Raw genomic sequence first — 21,604 nt, 5'->3', positions numbered from 1 at the left:
CAGCAGCAAAGATGCCGCAGTAGAATCGGTTACACTTCCGGCGGAGTCCAATTTGCTTAGCCTTCGGCTACCCTGTTTCAATGGAGTAGGAGTCGAGACGAGTCTCTGGAATCGCTGCCGTTTAATTCTGCTGAAATTGGTAGGAGAAACTTATGTCATGACCTGTTTGAAGGAACTAAGGAGGATTAAGCTTTACTTCAGTGAGAATCTGAGAACACATATATTATGCTATACTATATTTATACTTATTATATATGTGCATATATGCATGTATATATGTATATGTGTGTATATATATTTATTATAACCAATATAATGTAATATAACAATAATATATGGGTGTATTATATTTGATATTTTATATATAAATGTACATATATCCTGCTTTTATTATTTTTACAAACAACTCAAGGCGGCAAATATTCCTCCTCCTATTTTCCCCACAATAACACTGTGAGGTGGATTAGGTTGGAAGTGAATTACTGTCCCAAAGTGACCCAGCTGGCTTTTATGGCTAAGGCAGGACTTGAACGTGTAAGTTGTAATGTAGAAACCATTAGACCAAACTGGCTTACGGACCAGACATTATTTGTACATCATCAGAAATTTAGATCACCAGAATGTCAATGAAATGTGTTGAACCATTTGTCCAAATAGTCGTAGTAGTTGATAATTTTATTAAATTTATATGCTGCCCAGAGAGTTGGGCACTGGGCAGCATATTAATGTGTTATTATTATAATAGATGATCACATAATCAATTATTTAGATTTGGCATTTTTATCCACCTATCTTTATATTACTATTATTAAGCTTGCATTTATACAGTAAGAAGGATTTCGATTTATTTGAGTATTTTATTCAGTGTTTGGAATTCACACGACTGCCTTAAAGTTTATTTTTGATTGAGCAGTCCTATAAATAGATAAGATTATCCTAAGTTAGTGATTTCAACTGTATTTGTCACAAGCTACAATGACAGCCCATATATAATTCGAAATTTGTTTACCCTAATTTACAAACTAAACTAAATATTCTGAGTGGACTGAGAGAACCCAGTTAATTTTTAGAAGATTAGTTGTTATTTTGGAGCCAGGTTCAATATGTTATGCAGTCATGCCTCATCATACTATTTGATAGCAATGTTAGAAAATTTATTTATTAATCACATTTGCCACCATCTCAATATCCAAGGGAAAATATTCCCTGAAAAAAAATTATGTAAGTTACTTATAGACTAGTGATAACAGGGGCTTTAATTTTTTATTTCTCTAGGCAGTCCTAGGATGTTTGAAACACTCTAAAGTGCAATGAGATATGAAGCATCTACCCAAGCATCCAATGGCAGTACTAGATTCCAGATCCCATGAACCTCAAAAATCTAAGTCTTCAGATAGTAGCACAAGATACACGTGGAATAGAAATAGCATATAAAAGATAGGGACTTAACAAATTGGAAGGATCCTAAGTTGTAGTCACAATTTTGTTACAAAACCAGCTGGGTAGCTTTGGGCCATTCATTCGTTCTCAGTCCTAAAAAGATGGTAGCAAAATGAAGATTTTTGAAAATTCTTCCAAAAAACCCTTGCAAAGACTAGTCCAACTAATTGCCAGGTGTGTAGACTAACTGAACGTGTGTGCATACATATATGCACACAAAAAGCACAGTGCTGTCCTGCAAATATACTGAACCATCTGCATCTAGCATAAACATTTGATTAGTATTTACTTAAATTGCATGTTATACCTTTCCAAATATCTTTAGATAATAGAAAGGGCAACCACATCAAAGCACAATAAAACAGTACTAACCATAATAAATGATTTCAGGGTATTAGAGAATCCATCTTCAAAAGTGGAAAAAGATAATTTCTTTGATTAACCCAATAAAGTTTCTGATAGCTTTATTATTTGCTCCCTGCGAAATGGCTATTGGCTATATCTCTTGTACTCATCAAACATATTTCAAAGGATGAGAGGAAAGAACAAGACTGTATGGTTGATTCTAGGGTATGACCTACTGGAAAGAAAACGGTTTGCATAAACTACTTTCTGGTTTTGAAAATTAATACTAGCACTGTAAAATTCAATATTAACTTAGGAGTGTCAAGTCTTATTAGATCATTATCTGTTGCATGCTGCCCAGATGAATCATTAATATAATCCTGATCACATCATAATGAAGATAATTTAATTAGTTTCAGTCTGAATCCATCTTTGTAATTGGGTTTTGCTTGGAATTGGAATGACACGGTAATTGAAATAAATATGCTAATTTTCAAAGAATATACTTGTGGAGATAAAGCAATATAATTTTACAATCTGTTGCACAATAATTAGAAAGATTTGTGATATTTTGGATTAACAGCTTTATAAGAACACATGTGAGAACCAGTTTGGAGTCATGGTTCAGGCTAGAAATCCGGAGACAGTGAGTTCTGATCCCCTCTTGGGCAAGAAGTCAGCTGGATGACTTTTGGGCCAGTCACTTTCTCTCAGTCTAAGAAGGAGTGATTGGCAAGCCATTTTTGAAAAGCTTTGTCAAGAAAAGTACAGGGACTTATCCAGGCAGTCTTTGAGAATTGGACATGATTGAATGGAAGAAAAAATGAAAACACATATAAATGGAAATTCTGAAAAAAATATCACATTTAGAAACCATGTAGCTCCCTCACAGGGGGACTCTGGGCAGCATGCAAATAAAATATTAAAATATGAACACTGTATATAATTTTTTTTTAAAGGAAAGATGGTTAGAATTGAACATTAAAGTGAATTAAAAGATAGGGAGAGGGCCTTCTGAACACTACCCAGTCCCACAGCTGTGTGTTGTTTTGCCTCAAGCAAAACAGCAGAGCCCATGTTTTCAAACATTTCCAAAAGGCAGGAGAATGGGGGCCCGCTTCATTTCTGTGGCAGGGGAGAATGTTCCAAAGGGTGGGAGCAACGCCAGAGAAAGTTCTCTTCTTGGACTCCATCAATCAGAATTCTTTAATTGATGGCATCTGCAACATACCTTCCCTGCCTGGGTGAATGGGCTGATGTAATGCGGCAAAGATGGTTCCATAGATAATCTGGCCCCATGCAATGTAAGACTTTAAAGGACATAACACCTTGAATGTTATTTCACTTATAAGATTTATAAACTCTCACTCCATAATGTATGTATGTATGACCTCTTATTTTGGATATGTTTTTACCTATTGCTTTTTCTAAAAAAATGTTTTGTTAGTCTTTATATTTATCAGGTAAATAAATTAATAATAATAAATAATCTTTGTGCTCTGGCTCCTGAATCAAGCAAAGCATTTAAAAAGAGGTGGACTAAAGTAATTACTGAGGAATTCACATTATTTAAAAAGCTCACTTTACACTAAAAGCATGCCTCCAAGAAAAAAAAATATATTCTTCCAAAAACCATAAATGATTTTAATTCTAGAAAGGGAATAGAGAACTTTATCAGGATAATAATAATCACTTTCACAACCTTGTAATTCCCTGCAGAGAGTCATAATAATGCATTTTTAAAAAGAATGTTATTATCACTGCAAAGTAAGAAATACTCTTTGGAAGTTGCAGAAAGTCACTGTTTTAGTGGAGTTAATTACATTTGAAGAAATTCTGTGGCACTTAGGAGACACCTAAAGCATTCATTCAACAGCAAAGATTTTTTACAATATACATTTGAATGCAATTAAACTTCTCACCACAGAAGCAAAGAAAATGGATACACTATTAGATATACTGGTAGTACAGCCCCAAGTCTAAGAAAGATATTTATTTAGCCTATGGTAAAAATACTAAAAAACACATCGCAATTACATTCTCAATGAACAAATATGAAAATACTTAACACTTGGACATGACTCACATATTGTAGTGTCAATGAATCATCCTGTGACACTAGTCATCCAGTATTGTTTCTTATAAAATGATAAAAGATAAAAAATATTAAAATTCAGTAATAACACTGCTTCAAGAAATTCCATAATTGATTCCGCAAGGTAATATGATGTGTTGTATAAGAATATATTGAAAATAGAAAAGTATTTTATAATGTATAGATGATTTATAAGGTATTAAAATGTAATGCAGAATCTGAGGAAAATATATATGTGTTATATATCAAATGGGGAGATTGATATTCAGGTAGAATGAAGGTGGTTAGCTCAAATTATTAACCAAAGGGGACAATTATATTCATAGACAAGGATGGATAAAATGACAAATGTGACAGGGAAAAGTAAAATGAGAAATGAATATAGAAATGAGATGAGAATTCTAGATAGCATTGTAACTTAAGATAGGAGAATATACTAAGAAAAATGGAAAGAGATATAACATGAATTGGAATTGAATAAATGAATATAGAAATGAGATGAGAATTTTAAATAACATTGTAAAATAAGAATAGGAGAACATACTTAGAGAAATGGAAAGATATAACATGAATTGGAATTGGATAAGATAAGCTTAATATTTAATAATAATAAGGATGATGGAATATGAAATTAAACAAATAAAATGAATAGGTAATTATGGTCATATTTGTATTGAGATGTGAAACCTGGAACTGCACTGCTTGCCAAATAAGAATTCTTTATTTTAAAAAAATTAGGTATGTTTAATTGATATGGTGGTAGGCATTTGGAGAGAGTATTGAAAGGTTGAAAATAAGCATTGTAGGATTGTGATTTAATGTGAATACAAACATTGAGAGACATGATTGGTATTATTAATTTTGCCTATACTAAAATGTATGATATATTGATATCACACTGTTAAAGTATTGTTATGTATGTGTAGATTGAAATAAAAAATTTTGGGCAGTAGCTCAAAATATTAAAAGAAAAGAAATTCCATAATTAAGGATCTGCAGAATGATCTTTTTAAAAAAAATATTTTGTTTTTTCTTGGTAAAATAGCATGTACATTCTGTGATACTTGTTAATAGCACCAGATGGCTCTAAAGAACACAACTGTTAATCTGCCCTTGAGGCACAACCAATTCCCTAATAAAAAAGGCAACTGTATAAAACAGTTTAATACAGAAAAACCCCAATAAATACTATTTCCCAAATGTTTAAGCTTTTATTATAAAAAAGCATCACAAGTGAGAATTCTTTTTGTTGACAGGGTGTTTGAAGCATTAAAGTCTTGCTTCCTATATAAGACTATATATAGTTTTACTGACAGAAATAACTGAATTGCTATTTATAGCCTGTTAATCAGTAGAGTCTAGATGTGGAAATGGGCAGGCAGAAGGGGCCAAGGCTGTTTGTTTAGATATAAAACAATGGTTTTCCATGTGCATATGTGCATTACTCACGTTAAGGAAACAGACTGCCTCTTTGCCTCGATTTAAAGGACAATTTAAAATCTGAGTCCTAAATTTTCCTCAAATGTTCTATGTTCAGTATTCTCATTTAGAAAGGAAAATTGTTCTTTTGATATTTTTATTAATGAATTTGGTCTTAAATCTCCTTGCTAATTTACTGTAAAGCATCCAGAAATGCACCAACACATTCCAGTCCTTCTATCCTAAGCCCAGAACCAGGAAGGACAACTGTTTGGGAGCTGAGGACTACGTTTCTTTTCTTCAAGATTGTTTTTGGTCTTTGTGTGTTGCAGAGACTTGGGATTATTATCAATGGGAGGAGGGTCAGGATGGCTTGGCTTTTAAAAGCCAGTGTCTTTAATTTATTAGAACTTTAACACATTTAAGGGCTACATTTTTAAAGGATAAGTGAAAAATGAACCACTGGATGTACTTAGTTGCCAATTTTGGCTGTAGGGATGGTGCTAAAAAGGCAATAACCTAACTTAGGTCAAGCATTATACACTGCTCAAAAAAAATAAAGGGAACACAAAAATAAGACATCCTAGATCTGAATGAATGAAATATTCTTATTAAATACTTTATTCATTACATAGTTGAATGTGCTGACAACAAAATCACATGAAAATTATCAATGGAAATCAAATTTAGCAACCCATAGAGATCTGGATTTGGAGTTACACTCAAAATTAAAGTGGAAAAAAACACTACAGGCTGATCCAACTTTGATGTAATGTCCTTAAAACAAGTCAAAATGAGGCTCAGTAGTGTGTGTGGCCTCCACATGTCTCTATGACTTCCCTACAACGCCTGGGCATGCTCCTGATGAGGTGGCGGATGGTCTCCTGAGGGATCTCCTCCCACACCTGGACTAAAGCATCCCCCAACTCCTGGACAGTCTGTGGTGTAATGTGGCATTGGTGGATGGAGCGAGACATGATGACCCAGATGTGCTCAATTGGATTCAGGTCTGGGGAACGGACGGGCCAGTCCATAGCATCAATGCCTTCGTCTTGCAGGAACTGCTGACACACTCCAGCCACATGAGGTCTAGCATTGTTTTGCATTAGGAGGAACCCAGGGCCAACCGCATCAGCCTATGGTCTCACAAGGGGTCTGAGGATCTCATCTCAGTACCTAATGGCAGTCAGGCTACCTCTGCTGAGCACATGGAGGGCTGTGTGGCCCCCTAAAGAAATGCCACCCCACACCATTATTGACCCACTGCTAAACCGGTCATGCTGGAGGATGTTGCAGGGAGCAGAACATTCTTCACAGCGTCTCCAGACTCTGTCACATGTGCTCAGTGTGAACCTGCTTTCATCTGTGAAGAGCACAGGGCGCCAGCGGGGAATTTGCCACTCTTGGTGTTCTCTGGCAAATGCCAAATGTCCTTCACGGTGTTGGACTGTAAGCACAAGCCCCACCTGTGGACGTCGGGCCCTCATACCACCCTGACTGTTTGAGCAGCCACATGCACATTTGTGGCCCACTGGAGGTCATTTTGCAGGGCTCTGGCAGTGCTCTTCCTGTCCCTCTTTGCACAAAGGCAGAGGTAGCGGTCCTGATGCTGGGTTGTTGCCCTCCTACGGCCTCCTCCACATCTCCTGATGTACTGGCCTGTTTCCTGGTAGCACCTCCATGCTCTGGACACTACACTGACAGACACAGCAAACCTTCTTGCCACAGCTCGCATTGATGTGCCATCCTGAATAAGCTGCACTACCTGAGCCACTTGTGTGGGTTGTAGACTCCGTCTCATGCTACCACTAGAATGAAAGCACCGCCAGCATTCAAAAGTGACCAAACCATCAGCTAGAAAGCATAGGAACTGAGAAGTGGTCTGTGGTCACCACCTGCAGAACCATCCTTTATTGGGGATGTCTTGCTAACTGCCTATGCTTTCCACCTGTTGTCTATTCCATTTGCACAACAGCACGTGAAATTGATTGTCAATCAGTGTTGCTACCTAAGTGGACAGTTTAATTTCACAGAAGTGTGATTGACTTGGAGTTACATTGTATTTTTTTTGAGCAGTGTTTATTCACACACAATACATACAGACACCCTTTATGTTACAAGATCTACCTTGTCAGAGTTAAATTATTCTAAACATAATTTAGACCTGTAGCCTTGTGCACATTATTTTGGATGTAAATTCCATTAAAGTCAGTAGAGTTTAACTCTAGAGTGGTTGTGGAGTGTAGTTTAAAGACTTTAGGAGCTAGATTAAATATGGTTTGGTATCATATGTTCTTGATCCAATTCATCCCAATCTTCTTGGAATGAATTTTAAAACTACATTTTATGCACATATGTATAACCCCTTCTTACTGTAAATAAAATATATAATGGCCCAGTTGAGATCAAGACTGCCCTAAATTAAGAAGGAACTTTAGTACGAACTATTTTTAAAAATCTACATACAGAATAATATTTTTTTTAAAAAAATATCCCATTGGGAGTTCTCCAAGAGGAAGAAACGTGATACCCAAGGAAGCTCTGAGAAATTTAATGGTTAGGTTTTTCCTTCATTGCAGACTAAAAAGAAGACACAAATGGAGCTTATGAAATACATATGAAATTCTATACTTTCAAGGTAAGGATTTACAGAAAACAATCACTCTCCCCCAAATGACAATGACTCTTCACACCAAATAAAAATAATCACAAGTAATTTAATAATTCTTGTTCTTGAGAACCTCCAAATTCCAAAATAAAATTTATCAAACCAAAATTATGCCCGAAGATTATATCCTTATTAACATGTCTATATATTCCAGAATATATTCCAGAATCATATTGAGGGTAAAGTCTATAGAGATTCTCAGTCATCCAAGTCATGGTTGTCCCAAAGGTACTTTTTCAGGAGACAAAATTCGTCTCCTGGAAAAACATCTTTGGGACATTGAGAGTGAAGGTTCATTCTCCTAGCTTGTGGGTTGGTTTCCAAACATTTCATTATATATCATATTCTCATATATATTCTCATATAAATCATATTCTCTGGCCATCAAGCAGGGCAAGTAAGGTACAAGCAAGGTACTAAATAAAATTAGCCAAACTTAGCCCAAGGCAATGTTCTATCACAAGAATGTATGGAGTTTGTGCATCAAAGGAAAACTGAAGAGTGTTTGTTTCTTGTGATTTCTCAGCCTTTTGGAGGTCCAAACAAAAACATTTCGCCATCCCAGGTCTTTTGAGGCAGCAATCCCAGGGATTGGTGAACTACATTAATTATCATGAAGTACAATATTTTTGGTCACACTGGAGAGGGCTAACGGGAAGTGGAATTCAACCTAATTTGCTCATTCCTGTTTTAAGGGGAAAATGGATGTATAATTGCTGAAAAGGCAAGTTGGAAAAATGGGAGAAAGGCTTAATGGAAGTTGCTACTGTTTCTCAATCCATTCCATCCCATTTTCTTGATATGTTTTTCAATGTCTCTCCACCCTCACTTTCTCAAGCATTTCCTTATACAAAAGCAGTGTTTTAAAATTTATTAGCATTTAGATATTTTTTTCCAGAGTGCAGTAGCAGGATTTGGCTGTTCCAGCAAAGCTTAAGAGTTTTGTGGAATCATAAATATCTGTCAATTTGCAACAGATCAAGTACATCAAGTCCTAGAAAGCACAGCTCACTTACACGTCCCTAGCCTTTATGAAGTTAATGCTAATTTATTTCGACGGGCTTTCTCTCGGGTCCCAATTCACAAAGTATTCTTTTACAACGGCATCTTTAAGAAGGTAGGAAGGTCTCCTATTGTCTTCAGGCAAAATAAATACAGATCCCTATGCTTTGTACGCTTTGTATAAAGTCGCTTTGGCTCAAGCACATTGTACTTCGGTCGCTGAAGAAATGTTTTGGGGGGGGGGAGAGAACGTTCTTCCCCTTCGCTTCAGCCCCTCCCCCACCGCGCAAGCGCACAACGACCCAAGCAGACGTTCCCTTAGCAACCGCGCTTTCAGCGCTACCACGTCCCTGCCTGCTCGACTACAACCTCCGATACTAGAAGCAGCTGCAGGCACCGAAGGCGGGGGAATCTGGGGACCGGGCAGGCCTGTACACGGTGATGGGGCGTACGGCCCAGGGGCTTTCCCTCCGGTATCCTGCTCGTTATGATGCTGCTGAGCAGGAAGTCGGAAGATCCCCTCTCGGCAGGTAATGGGGGAAGCTTAAGGGGGCTCCTTGAGTCTTCTCCTTGGATCCCCTTTCCGTTCCTTGCGGGCGTAGGTCCTTCCCTCCTCCGGGCTTTTCGTGGCTGGGCTTTGGGGCTGTCTGGCTTCCTGCTTTCCAGACACTCAGCCGTTTGCGTGTCTTTGCAGAGACGAGGCCTCTTTTTACCAGAAGTGAATTTTTGTGTGGCGGGTGTGCTGGTGGGAGATCGCTGGTGCCGCGCAGGAGGGGGCTTGTAAAAGGAAGAGTGCCGTTTCCTCCCTGAGTAGTGAAACAGCAACGAAACGCCTGCAAGAAAATAGCCAAGCTCAGACAGCACCAAGGAGCCCTTGTTTCCTTTGGAGCCAAGCCTTTCCTGCCCATCCTTTGCCAGCCTGGCCATCCCAGGCACAGGATGGTGGTGGAGGTGGTCTGGGAAGGGGAAGCGCGTTTGAGGGAATCGGATGTAGAGTTAAGGGCGGGGGTCACCCTGCCCCTTGGTGGGAGGAAGAGGAGCCAGGGCTACGACCCGCACGTGTCCTTCGCAGGAAGGGCTGGAACTTTTGGAGGAGGAGGCGGCGGCGGCGGGACCACGTGGGGAAAAGGGACGATCGGAGCGAGAAAAACGGCCGGTTGCCGGATTCGTGGCGGGAGGATGGCGCATGGGACTTGCACCGTAGCCCGGTGCCTGTACTGTATTTTTTCAACTGGGGATAATGGACAAAAATGTAGACCAGAGAGGCTCGAGAAACATCTTTAGCACCGTTTCCTCGAGAGACCGATGGGAAACTATCACATGAACAAGCCCCCCCCCCAATCCTTCCAACGGTAACGGACAAGGGAGCCTCAATTGGAAGGAGTTGGTGCTCCTTTCGATGGCCCCCACCGTAGCAACCACGTTGGTTTTTATTGTTTGGGGATGTTGTAACGCTTGCCTTTTTTTTAAACTGTTCACGTGTGTAACGGTAGAAATGAAGTACAGTAACTGTTGGAGCCAAAATGGTCTAGGTTACTAGAAATATTCGGTGTACGCTGTGACTTCGAGAAGCAGGCCAGATTATTTCAACTCACTGCCAAACAACGCATAAGGAAATTTTTAAAGATTTTTCCTTTGGTAATAACTTAGCTGGCTCCTGCTTCATGTTTTTTTTTTAAACTGTTAACTGGAAGGCAAGGAGCATTCCTTCCAGTCAGCAGTAATTACCATAAATGTTTATTTACTTGTTTGTAATCCAAGTTTTTTTTTTAAATCTGTGATTAAGCAAGCGAAAGCTCAGGAACTCTTCCTTTTTCATGTTAGAGGCAGTTTTAAAATTTTGGAGCACTTAGAACTTTTTAAAATAACAGTTTCAGAAACAAAACGCAACATTTGTTAATTTCTGCCAGATTCTGTTTGCACTACAAACATTTGTAAATAAGCGAAGTCATGGAGTAAAATTTTCAGCTTTACTTGGTTGGAGCATTACTTGTTGAGCATTACTCAACAGATCAGAACAAGGCAAAATAATATAACTATTCAATGCATTATTACATTGAAGCAAACAATGGGAACATAAGAACGTTGCTGGGTTCATGTTAGTAGCCTCTCTGGTTCAGTATTCTTTGTCTTACAGTGTCCAGCTGGATGAATTCAGGCAAGTCATAAATGTGGCCAAGTCAATGTCCTTCATGTTCCTAGTTGGCTAATGTTGAAGGCAAGCTATTTTTATTCCAAGGGAAATAAAAGCCCATCAAGCCATGGGTATGGTAGGACTACTTTGTACCAGAGTTATTTCCAGGCAAGCCTATGCAGAATTATAACTGGATGGATAATTATGTGATGGATATACTTACTGTATTAAGTTTCAGTAAGTTTATTGTTTTAAGGAGTCAGTATTAAGTGTCTTGAGTTTCAAACTATTTTTGAAGCTGTAATTTTCCTAATTTAGTCAACAGACACTGATTCATGATTGCTACGGACAATTGCAGCTTAGTTTACTTTCAAAGAAATCCAATTTCAAATCATAGATACATCCTATCACCTATATATTTTCTTTAGCAGATACTGCTGAGATGAATTTTTTAAAATTGATCACTAACTCATGATTCTATGCTCATAAATAGTGGTTGTGGTATTCTGAGCAATTTAATGGTGGAGTCCCGTATTACTTGGGAGCATTGCAATAATCTACAAGAATTGTTGGTTTTCTCTTCGCAAGACAGAAAAGAATCAATATTGGACAGGTTTATGTTGCTGGCTTCTAAGACAGTCCTGAGTATGGTACCTCCCCAAAGTGAGTGTAGGAGGACAGATTAGGCAAAGGTGAAAATCTACTAAATAGTAATATTCCTGTCCCTTGTTATTACACAAACAAACAAAAAAGAATTGTACATGCACAATGCTCATTTTAGTTTTTTCCCTTTTTATGAAAAAAGGGGGGAAATCAAATGTTGCTCCTTCTAATTACCTGCAGCCACATCATCTGGACTTTGGAGTTTGTTGGAGGATTCCAGTAAGAGTTTAGGATGGTTCCTATAATTTAAAACAATGCTTGTATGAATTTATGTTCATTTTTACTGATTATTTTGTTATTTTCAGCCAGGTTTGGAGATGGCTTATATGACTCTTATATGAGAATAGATCAGATTAGATATCCAGAACCTACAAATGAAGAATGCACCCCTTCTGGTTTTCCTTCACTAGGGAGATCTAATGTAAGTAATTTTCCTGCTTTTTGAGTTTTGTTACTGCTGGGATAACACAAACTAGATGCTTTAACAAACCAGAATATTAATACTAAATTTATGCAGGGCTTCTGATTTGATTCCAAATAGCTGCTTTATTGTGCAAATGTGGCTATTTATACATTTGTTTCCAGGATCTCATGGCTGCTTTAACAAGCTGCACAGAGATGCTGCATTCACTCTTGTACATTAAGGAACTTCTTCCAAATACAGCCTGAACCACTGCATAACTCTAACAAGTACAACTATATCAGCAGAAGGCAATAGTTAAATATTGTGTCTGTACTATCTTTTCCAACCATTCAGCATGATTAAAAATGTTATTGGTAGTTCTCATTTAACAATTGTCTCATAGAGCAATCATTTTCAGTTAATGATGATTCAAAAGTAACTTTGCAACCAGTCCTAGGATTTATGACCTTTGTAGGTGTGTAAAGCAAAGGAAAGCTGAAATAAGATTATAAGCAAAGTCATAGTTTCACTTAGCAACTGCTTTGTATAACAACCATTGTCTCTAAATGAGGACCTCTTAATAACAACATAGTAACACAAAATGCCCTACCGAGGCCGACATGCCGCCGCCGCCTGCCCTCTGACCCAGCCTGCAGCCAGCACCATACCTGGGTCTGCAACAAAGGAGCTTGGCAGGGTAGGCAGTTGTGCTGCTCCGCCATGATTGGCCATTAGGAGCGGCTGGTGAGGCATGGCTGCCTGCAGGGTGCTCTAGGCGAGGGTGCATGTGGGGGGGTGGGAATTAAGTCACCCCCGAAAAGGCAGCCTAGCTGTTTTATCAGGGAACAAAAAATAATAAGGCCCAGCTTTATTTTTTGAGAAACACAGTTTTAGTGGGGATTATATAGCCTTGCAAATAGATTTTTCTGGGACTCATCCTCCTTTTGTTCTGCTTTCCTTAGTGGTTCCACACCCCCCTTAGCATAAGGGTTAGTGTTCTTCATAATGGAAATGGACTGATAACAATAGGCATATATAGGTAAGAGAATAACATAATTAAACAAGTGATCTGAATTAAGAGATGTCACAATCCTAGTTCTCATTGTACAAGACCATTAATCTAAAAATATATATTCCTTGCCTCTTTATGGCTTGTCCACTCAATTGACAAAGTGAAAGCCATTTTTTTCAACATTTATAGGATAAATCTTTCCTGTTGGTAAACATCAAGATATTAGGATTAATTAATGCCTGTGTCATTTTAACCACTGTATTTATTCAATATGAGGGTATAAGTGGCAAGAGTAGCTTTTTTCTTATTGGTAGACTTGAAAAGAGTTGCATTTTGAATGTTATAGTGATTACTTTTTATGGTGAAATAATTAGAAAAATGTCAGTAAATATTTCTTTGCAGAAAAAGTAAGCACTGGAGAGCATCTCTTTACTAGAAAGAAGGGTTTCTATGATAGTTATATATCATCTTTTATGTATCTATAACCATTCCATACTCAATATTCTTAGAGTTACTGTCAGTTCGCTAAGTGTTTAATTACTGGACTGAAATGTACTGGTTTTGTTTTTTAAAATACAAAAAGGAATTTTCTAACGTTTCTTTTGGAAACAGTAATGTCTTCTGTCACTTCGATTGTTTTCATAGAAATGATATATGTCTTAATCAAAGTCATGTATCTTGTCAGCTTATTAGAGAGGACTGGTTAGATTGCAGCAATTATATCCAATTGTGACAACAGCCATAACAGTAAGATGCTCTGCAAATACTTTCAAGCAACAAAAATATTCAAGCAAAACCAAAACATGGTTGCATAACTGATCATTGAAAGAAAAGTTTGGCCTCTATAATTCTAGCATCCTTTCATGCATGTCATAATTGCTTCTCAGAAGCTTATAACTAAGAGGGGGGAAATGATATTTAAATTCGGCAAAGAGATTCAAAAGCAAATACAGTGCGTCAAATCTTATAAATTGGATCAAGTCAGTTGAAGCCCTTAGACATTTCATAGAATAAATATTGCATTATTGACAAGCTGTAATATAGTGATTTTTTTAGTAGTATCGATATATGATGATATGAAGAGGCCTGAATCTATATGCATCAGGCTTTATAATTCAGATTTCTTGTATTTACTTACTCAGTGAAAATCATTGAGGTGGTTTTGTGCATAATATGTGTATCATAGAAAGAAAACATCAGCGAGAGATTTGCCACTTACTATAAACCATATACATGGACGTGTTTCCTCTATAGATAGGCAATATAAAAAGCTCACAGGCATGTCCTAAAGTTTGTACAAGTAGTCCTCAGACTACAGCCACTCATTCAGCATCTATTCAGAGTTACAACAGTGCTGAACAAGAATGACTTACAACCAGTCCTCAGAGTTGCAGCCATTGCAATGTCCCCAGAGTCATGTCATTGTGATTTGAGAACTAAACAACTAACTTGCTATTATGACAGTTGCAATGTACCACACTCCCATGATTACTATTTGGGACCTTCTTTGCTGGCTTTCTACAAACAGTCAGTGCGGAAGCTGGCAAGAGGTTGCAAGTTGTTCACATGTACTCCATACCACTTCTTGTGGCACCTGCCTGCCTTCCTGCATTCCATTGGAGAAGTAATTACATGTCATTTTCTTGTCAAGTCTGTTGAATTTCCAGGACACTAAGCAAATATATTTTTTGGCAGTTGGCTATCTTTTTGTCTGCCATATGAAAACAAGAAACTTGCTTTTTATTATAAAAGATAAGCTATTGCATAGAGTTTCTATGGAGCATAGCTTAGAGGCTGAATTTTCCACTACCCAACGAACAGATGTGAGAAATGCTTCTGGTTTTATTTCTAAAATAGTTTAGTCTAAGGCAGGGTTGTTCAAACTGGCAGCCTGTGGGCCGGGTACATCACACAGTGGCCATGCCGACCCCCAATTTAGCAAAGGGAAAAGGTCATGATATATCACATCAAGTTTGATACCCCTGGTCTAAGGCATCCTACAGTCTCATGTTCATGCAGCCCTAATGTTATCCGTGTGTGAGTTAATTTCTAGCTACTTTGCTTTCATTTTATATTTAGTCAGTTACAGAATATCTTCTTTCACTGCCAATTGTTTTTTCATTATTCTGTGTTACTTCAAAGTAAATATAAATAGATTGGTAATGTAAATATAAATAGATTGGTAATGTTTAACCAGAGTTTTTTCTAGCTTATATTTTATCTAAGTATTGCATGTGGGACAAAATTACAGTTCGGGTTCATTTCCTGTTTGGACTATTGCTATTCTATTTTTATCTGCAAAATGCAAAAATTGCACCCAGAATTCTTTGTCCATTAGGAGATCAAATGTTTCTGAAAATAGAGGTCTTTGAAACCGAGTTACTCTGAATTAATAAAGAATTGCTGATTGGATTGGATTAATATCCTGCAAGGGGCCATCTTATTCAAAATTTTACAGCATTCCTCTTTCTTTCTGCTCAGTTCAGCCATAGATACTGAAGAATCTGTTAACATGCTAATCTCTGGCTCATATTTTCTGTGACTTCTACGAAAGTTGTATGTCTCAAAATACACTGTCTGTATTTTCCAAACAGATATAGCAGTTAAGCAGTAAAATACAGATCTTGGTGTCCTGAAACTACATTTTCTGAACCAATGTCGTAACTGTTTTGGCATTTCATTGAAAAAGGTATACAAATAGTTTTTCAAAAGAGTTATTAATTTGCTTTTTGGGGGAGTAAAAATTTGCTATAGAAATTGAAGACGATAGCATTCTTTACTGGCTACCCCAGACTTATATAAAGGCTGTTATTTGGTTGCAAATCTTGGTTTCATTTTTTTGAAGTTTAAGTTTAAACTAGAAGATGTATCAGGGTTTCTTACACTTATTTCATAAATTAGTACAATACCTTGTCGTTGCCTTGCAAAAATCAATGAGGTATGTCACACTTATGCTAGTCTGCCTTGTGGACTCAACAAGGTGTACTTTGCAGAATAAGAATTACCTAACCAAATCATGTAAGAGTGGCTCATTTCATTCATTCATTCAGTGCACTTGCAAGGTATCTACTCTGCAGAGTTTTTAGTTTTTAGAATAGGACATTGCTTTGCTTCATTGCATTACTTGGGAATCTATTGCTCACATTGCCTAGATTGAAATAAAATCTGAAGTGAGCATCCAAAGTTACAGTTGTTTCAAATTAAGATAAATAATTTTTAATGTTTTCTGACTATTTTTGATTTGCAGTTTTGTAGGGAAAATATTTAGTTCCTTGTGTGCGTGGAACAAAACTCTTTTCAGGGCTCAAAAGTGAGTTAGTATTCTAGAATACAAAACATACAAACTGCCTTCATAAAAGATTAAAGAGAGGTTGGAATGCACTAATTTAAGAGCCATACGGAATTTTTGGTAACCAAATTATTCACCAATTCTGTCTTAATCCTTTTGGAAAGATTTCATTCATAATCTGTGGTTATTTGTATTTTCTGCAATTTGCTTTTTTTGAGCTAGTGAAATCATAATTTGCAGGTTCCTGGTTGCTTCAAGTTACACTTTCATTACTTGTTACTATGCTGATTGAAGAGTAGATGTTGCAAAACTACTTTAGTGCATGCTAATACAAATTTTACTATATCAGGTTTATGTAAACATTAATTTATTACTACATATTTCTTCTGAAGTTAAATGACTCTTGCTATTCCCAAATGTTAAATTTGTGAACGCTAAGGATTTTCTGTTTCATCTTTAAAGGTAACTCCAAGCACAATCACCATGAAGGATCATCCTTTGACTGGGAGCCAAGTCAAAGTTGAGCAATTATTTGAAGACTCTGGAAATAGAAGGAGCAGTACTCTGCAGTCCACTGGAATAAATGGCTCTGACAGGTCATTTCCAACTCCAGTAAAAGATAAAAGCGCTGATAGTATCTGCACCATCAAAAATAGTGGTAGTTCTATAAAAGCACAGAAAGCTGGTTGTCAGTCTGCAGAGCAAGCACTGAAGCAATATAAACAGCAATTAACAGCCTATGAGCAACAAGAAATATTTAATTTTCCTGAAATCTATTTTGTGGGTCCAAATGCAAAGAAAAGACAGGGAGTTATTGGTGGCCCCAACAATGCTGGATATGATGATGAACAAGGCAGCTACGTTCATGTACCTCATGACCATCTTGCATATCGATATGAAGTACTTAAAATAATTGGGAAAGGCAGCTTTGGTCAAGTAGCTAAAGTGTTTGATCACAAACAACACCAACATTTGGCTCTAAAGATGGTACGCAATGAGAAACGGTTTCACCGGCAAGCGGCAGAAGAAATACGCATCTTGGAACATCTCAAAAAGCAAGATAAAACTGGCAGCATGAATGTTATTCACATGCTAGAAAGCTTTACCTTTCGAAATCATATATGTATGACTTTTGAGCTCTTGAGCATGAATCTGTATGAGCTGATCAAAAGAAATAAGTTTCAAGGCTTCACTGTGCAGCTTGTACGTAAATTTGCTCACTCAATATTACAATGTCTGGAGGGGCTATTCAGAAACAAAATTATACATTGTGACTTAAAACCTGAAAATATTCTTCTGAAACAGCAAGGGCGAAGTGGAATCAAAGTAATTGATTTTGGATCTAGTTGTTTTGAGCACCAAAGAGTTTATACTTACATACAATCTCGGTTTTACAGAGCCCCAGAAGTTATCCTAGGAAGCCGCTATGGGATGCCCATAGATATGTGGAGTTTTGGCTGTATTTTGGTGGAACTTCTGACTGGTTATCCTTTGTTTCCAGGAGAGGATGAGGGTGATCAGCTAGCTTGTATGATGGAGCTCCTTGGAATGCCTCCACAGAAATTGCTAGACCAATCCAAGCGAGCCAAAAACTTCATCAATTCCAAAGGTCATCCTCGCTATTGCAGTGTAACAACTCAAGCAGATGGGAAAGTTATTCTTAATGGTAGCAGATCACGAAGGGGTAAAATGCGCAGTGCTCCAGGCAACAAGGACTGGATCACAGCATTAAAAGGCTGTGATGACTCTTTGTTTATAGAGTTCTTAAAAGAATGTCTTAATTGGGATCCTTCTGCAAGGATGACTCCTAGCCAAGCTTTAAGACATCCTTGGATTTGTAAACGAATACCTAAGCCTCCCAGCGTGGATAAAAGTTCAGGCAAACGGATTGCTCACTATACAAGCGCTTTCCCAGGGATAAATTCCAGATTACCCCCAGTTGTTGGGGTAGCAAACAAACTGAGAGCTAATCTAATGTCTGATTCAAATGCCAATATACCTCTATGTACTGTGCTACCAAAATTGGTCAGCTAATAGAGAATTACATATTCCCAGGATACATATTCTGTGTTTATTATTATCTCCTTGAACAACAAAGAGATTAGTGTAGGGCCTGGGGAAAAGATTATTGAAGACTGAAACTTGTTTAAAAAAAATTGAATGAAAACATAAGGGCTATAATTATTTAATCAAATTGTTTCAGCTAGAATGGGATGCTTATTATATACGTTTGTTTTATTTAGTGAGATCACATGATGTACAGCAGATTTTAGAGCAACGTTATAAGAAGCCACAAAATCACTTGTTTATGCAGGTAGTTGTAACCAGAAAATTGAGTGCAATGTGATTTCAAGACAATTGCACATAATAGTAAATTCCTTACAGAATGCTGGTCAGAAAGCACAAGTTCTTAAGCTTTTTGTTTTTTAGGAGTTATTTTGTACTAATTTCTACATATAACTACAAGATTTTTGAGTTTCCAAATTAATTTGCGAGCTCTCCTTCAAATTTCTTGCAGACAAGCCCCTTCCAAAAATGTGTGGTGAGCCAGAGCTATGAAGATAATAGTTTTTGGACTCTCATTTTAATGTTTTTAATTCTTCATTCCAACATCTTAAATTGAATTAATTGATCACAAATGGAGATAAAAATATTTCTAAGAAAATTTCTTGTGCATTAAAATAAGTTAATTTTAGTAAAGGATAAACTTAGAAAAATGCTGTTTTCAAATCTCAGATGCAAAAAGATGGGTGCTTCAGATATTTTGTACAGGAAAATGTAACGGGCAGCATCTGGATACTGGAAAATAAAAATATTTTTACTAGTGCACATAAGCTTGCCTCTTGGTTTTCCCATTCAGGATCTTGATTATGAAGACTTGCAAAGCACAAAACAATACTACTCAGACCTGACATACAATTTAGGTATATGGTGCAAAATTACTGGATCATTATTAATGGTAGCCATTTGCATTGGATGTTACTAATCAGTTGAATATTAACTATTATTTAAATTCCATCTTCCACATTGAATACATTCTATGTTGTAGTTAATAATTTGTAGAACAGCTAATCACAGAAATTAATTTGGTTCCCCTTGTTATTGTGTTTACTGTGTTTACTCTCATGAGTTAAAGTCACAAATGCTAGATTAGATGCAATTTTTGTACATCTATTAATAATACTCCATAGGTAGGAAAATGTGAAGAGTCCTCAAGAATGGCTATTTTATTGATGGTCACTAACCTTTCAGAACCAAAAACCTTTATTGCATTTATATATAAATTATTCCATTTCCAAATAAATGCCTTAATTCTCTTATTTCAGATAGTTGGGTTGTTACATCTGCATAGCCATGTAAGATTATATGAAATTAAGAATTCTGTCTTAACAGTAATACTGATCACTGTTGAGGCTTTTTAGATTGCGAACATCCTCAAGGTGATTCAAATAAAAATATTTTATTGCAGTAGCAGACATTGAGTGTGTAAAGCATTTCACATGTCTTTCTAGAGATATGTCCAGTGACCTCAGTGGGATTTATTTCCTAATTCATTTGTGTAGCACAATTTAAAGGAACCCTCTACTTGAATACTTTTTTTTTTAATTTGCTTGGAAAAAAATATTTCTCTTAACTAAGAAATGTCATGTGTATTACAATGTACTGTTTTTAGTTTTAAGTGCATGGTTTAGCATTACATGAAATAATTATGACATTAATATTGCAGATAAGAAACAATTTACTTTCACCTTGGCAAGAAAATACTTTGCAAAATGTTATTTTACTGCATAAACATTTAATGTTTATTGCATTTGTATGCCATTCCATTAGTTGAGGAATTTAGGGCAGTTTACAAAGAAAATAAAAATCATAAAGTAAGAGCAAGTACAATAAAACAAATGTAAAATTGAAAAGTTGATTTTAGTTGCACGTTTATAGATCATTGCACTTTCTTTTTTAATTGTTCATCCTTTGTATAAAATATAATAAATTTCCACAAAAATATCTACAAGCTATACTGAAATATCTGAGGTATATTATAGCTTATACTTTTTTATAGCTTTAAATAATGCTGAATCCTGCAGATAAAAGTCACTGTCAATAAAATCTGGGTCATTTTGGGAAATAAAATACAAACATATAGATCTCAACTAACAACAGTTCATTTAGTGACTGAAGTTACAACAGTACTGAAAAAAAGTGACTTATTACCATTTTTCACATTTATAACCATTGCAGCAGCAGTATGGCCACGTGATTTACATTTGGATGTTTGACATCTGGTTCGTGTTTATGATGGTTGCAATGTCATCAGCTTTTGTGACCTTATGACAAGCAGTCAATGGGGAAGCCAGATTTACTTACTAACCATTTTACTAACTTAACAACTGCAATGCTTCACTTAACAAATGAGGCAAGAAAAGTCATAAAATGGGGCAAAACTCAGCAAACTTCTCGGCAACATAAATTTTGCGCTTGTGCTTGTAAGTTAAGGACTACAATTTTCTCTTTTTAATTACAGTCTTGAGCTTTTTAAAAAGGGCATCCCCATTCTATTTTCTTGTTTCTTTGACAGAAAAGGCTGCTCCATGATGTTTTTTGCTAATTCAAGGAGAATAACACAAAAATTTGATTGTGCCTCAGGATTATTGTAGCAAGACATTTCCCATGCCTTTAATAGGCAATTGGTTAAAGAAAAAAAAATGTTCAAACTTTTTTTTCATAGTTTCAACCATCTTGTACCATCTGTGAAACAGGATATTTTCTATAAAAAAATGATCTTTTGTGAAATAGTTTGGGTTTTTACCATTCCTATTAAGAAAGGAAGTTAATTTAGCCATAATGTTCTTTTAAATGAGGTAACTGATAGAGTTATGTAATTGTATCATTTGAATAAAATCCTATAGTAACATTCCATTTCTATAAAATGGTCGTTAAGGAAAATGCAACAGCAGCACATTGGCTTATTTAATATTTGACACTGGTCTGTCATATCCATAAATAGACTGGGTTTATTGGGATTTTATACCCCAAAGATTTTCTGAATTGAAATAATGTTCATTTAAATCCTTTATATTAATGTGGGAACTAAGTTAATCTCTTCAGTTCAATGAAAATACTCTACCTAGAAATG

The 21,604-nt window shown here is 36.5% G+C and overlaps 1 protein-coding gene across 11 annotated transcripts; it reads left to right on the top strand.

The window, feature by feature from the left end:
* Position 1: 1 nt before the first annotated feature.
* Positions 2-19,689, top strand: DYRK3 (dual specificity tyrosine phosphorylation regulated kinase 3). Of its 11 annotated transcripts, XM_087929383.1 has the most exons (5): positions 5-139; positions 7,879-7,937; positions 12,072-12,187; positions 15,776-15,870; positions 16,933-19,689. In XM_087929383.1, exon 5 carries the CDS (start codon positions 16,954-16,956, stop codon positions 18,502-18,504), a length of 1,551 nt encoding a protein of 516 aa, XP_087785509.1. In that variant the 5' UTR covers positions 5-139; positions 7,879-7,937; positions 12,072-12,187; positions 15,776-15,870; positions 16,933-16,953; the 3' UTR covers positions 18,505-19,689. The 11 variants fall into 11 exon arrangements, with proteins under 11 accessions (XP_087785508.1, XP_087785509.1, XP_087785506.1 ...); XM_087929382.1 differs by lacking the exon at positions 7,879-7,937 and having other exon boundaries at positions 2-139; XM_087929380.1 differs by lacking the exon at positions 15,776-15,870.
* The last annotated feature ends 1,915 nt before the right edge of the window (positions 19,690-21,604 follow it).

Source organism: Pseudonaja textilis, chromosome 3 (assembly GCF_049901715.1).
Source record: "Pseudonaja textilis isolate UNSWEBS1 chromosome 3, rPseTex1.2, whole genome shotgun sequence".
In the NCBI taxonomy this organism is placed as follows: domain Eukaryota; kingdom Metazoa; phylum Chordata; class Lepidosauria; order Squamata; family Elapidae; genus Pseudonaja; species Pseudonaja textilis.
This window is presented reverse-complemented; position numbering and strand designations above follow the sequence as displayed.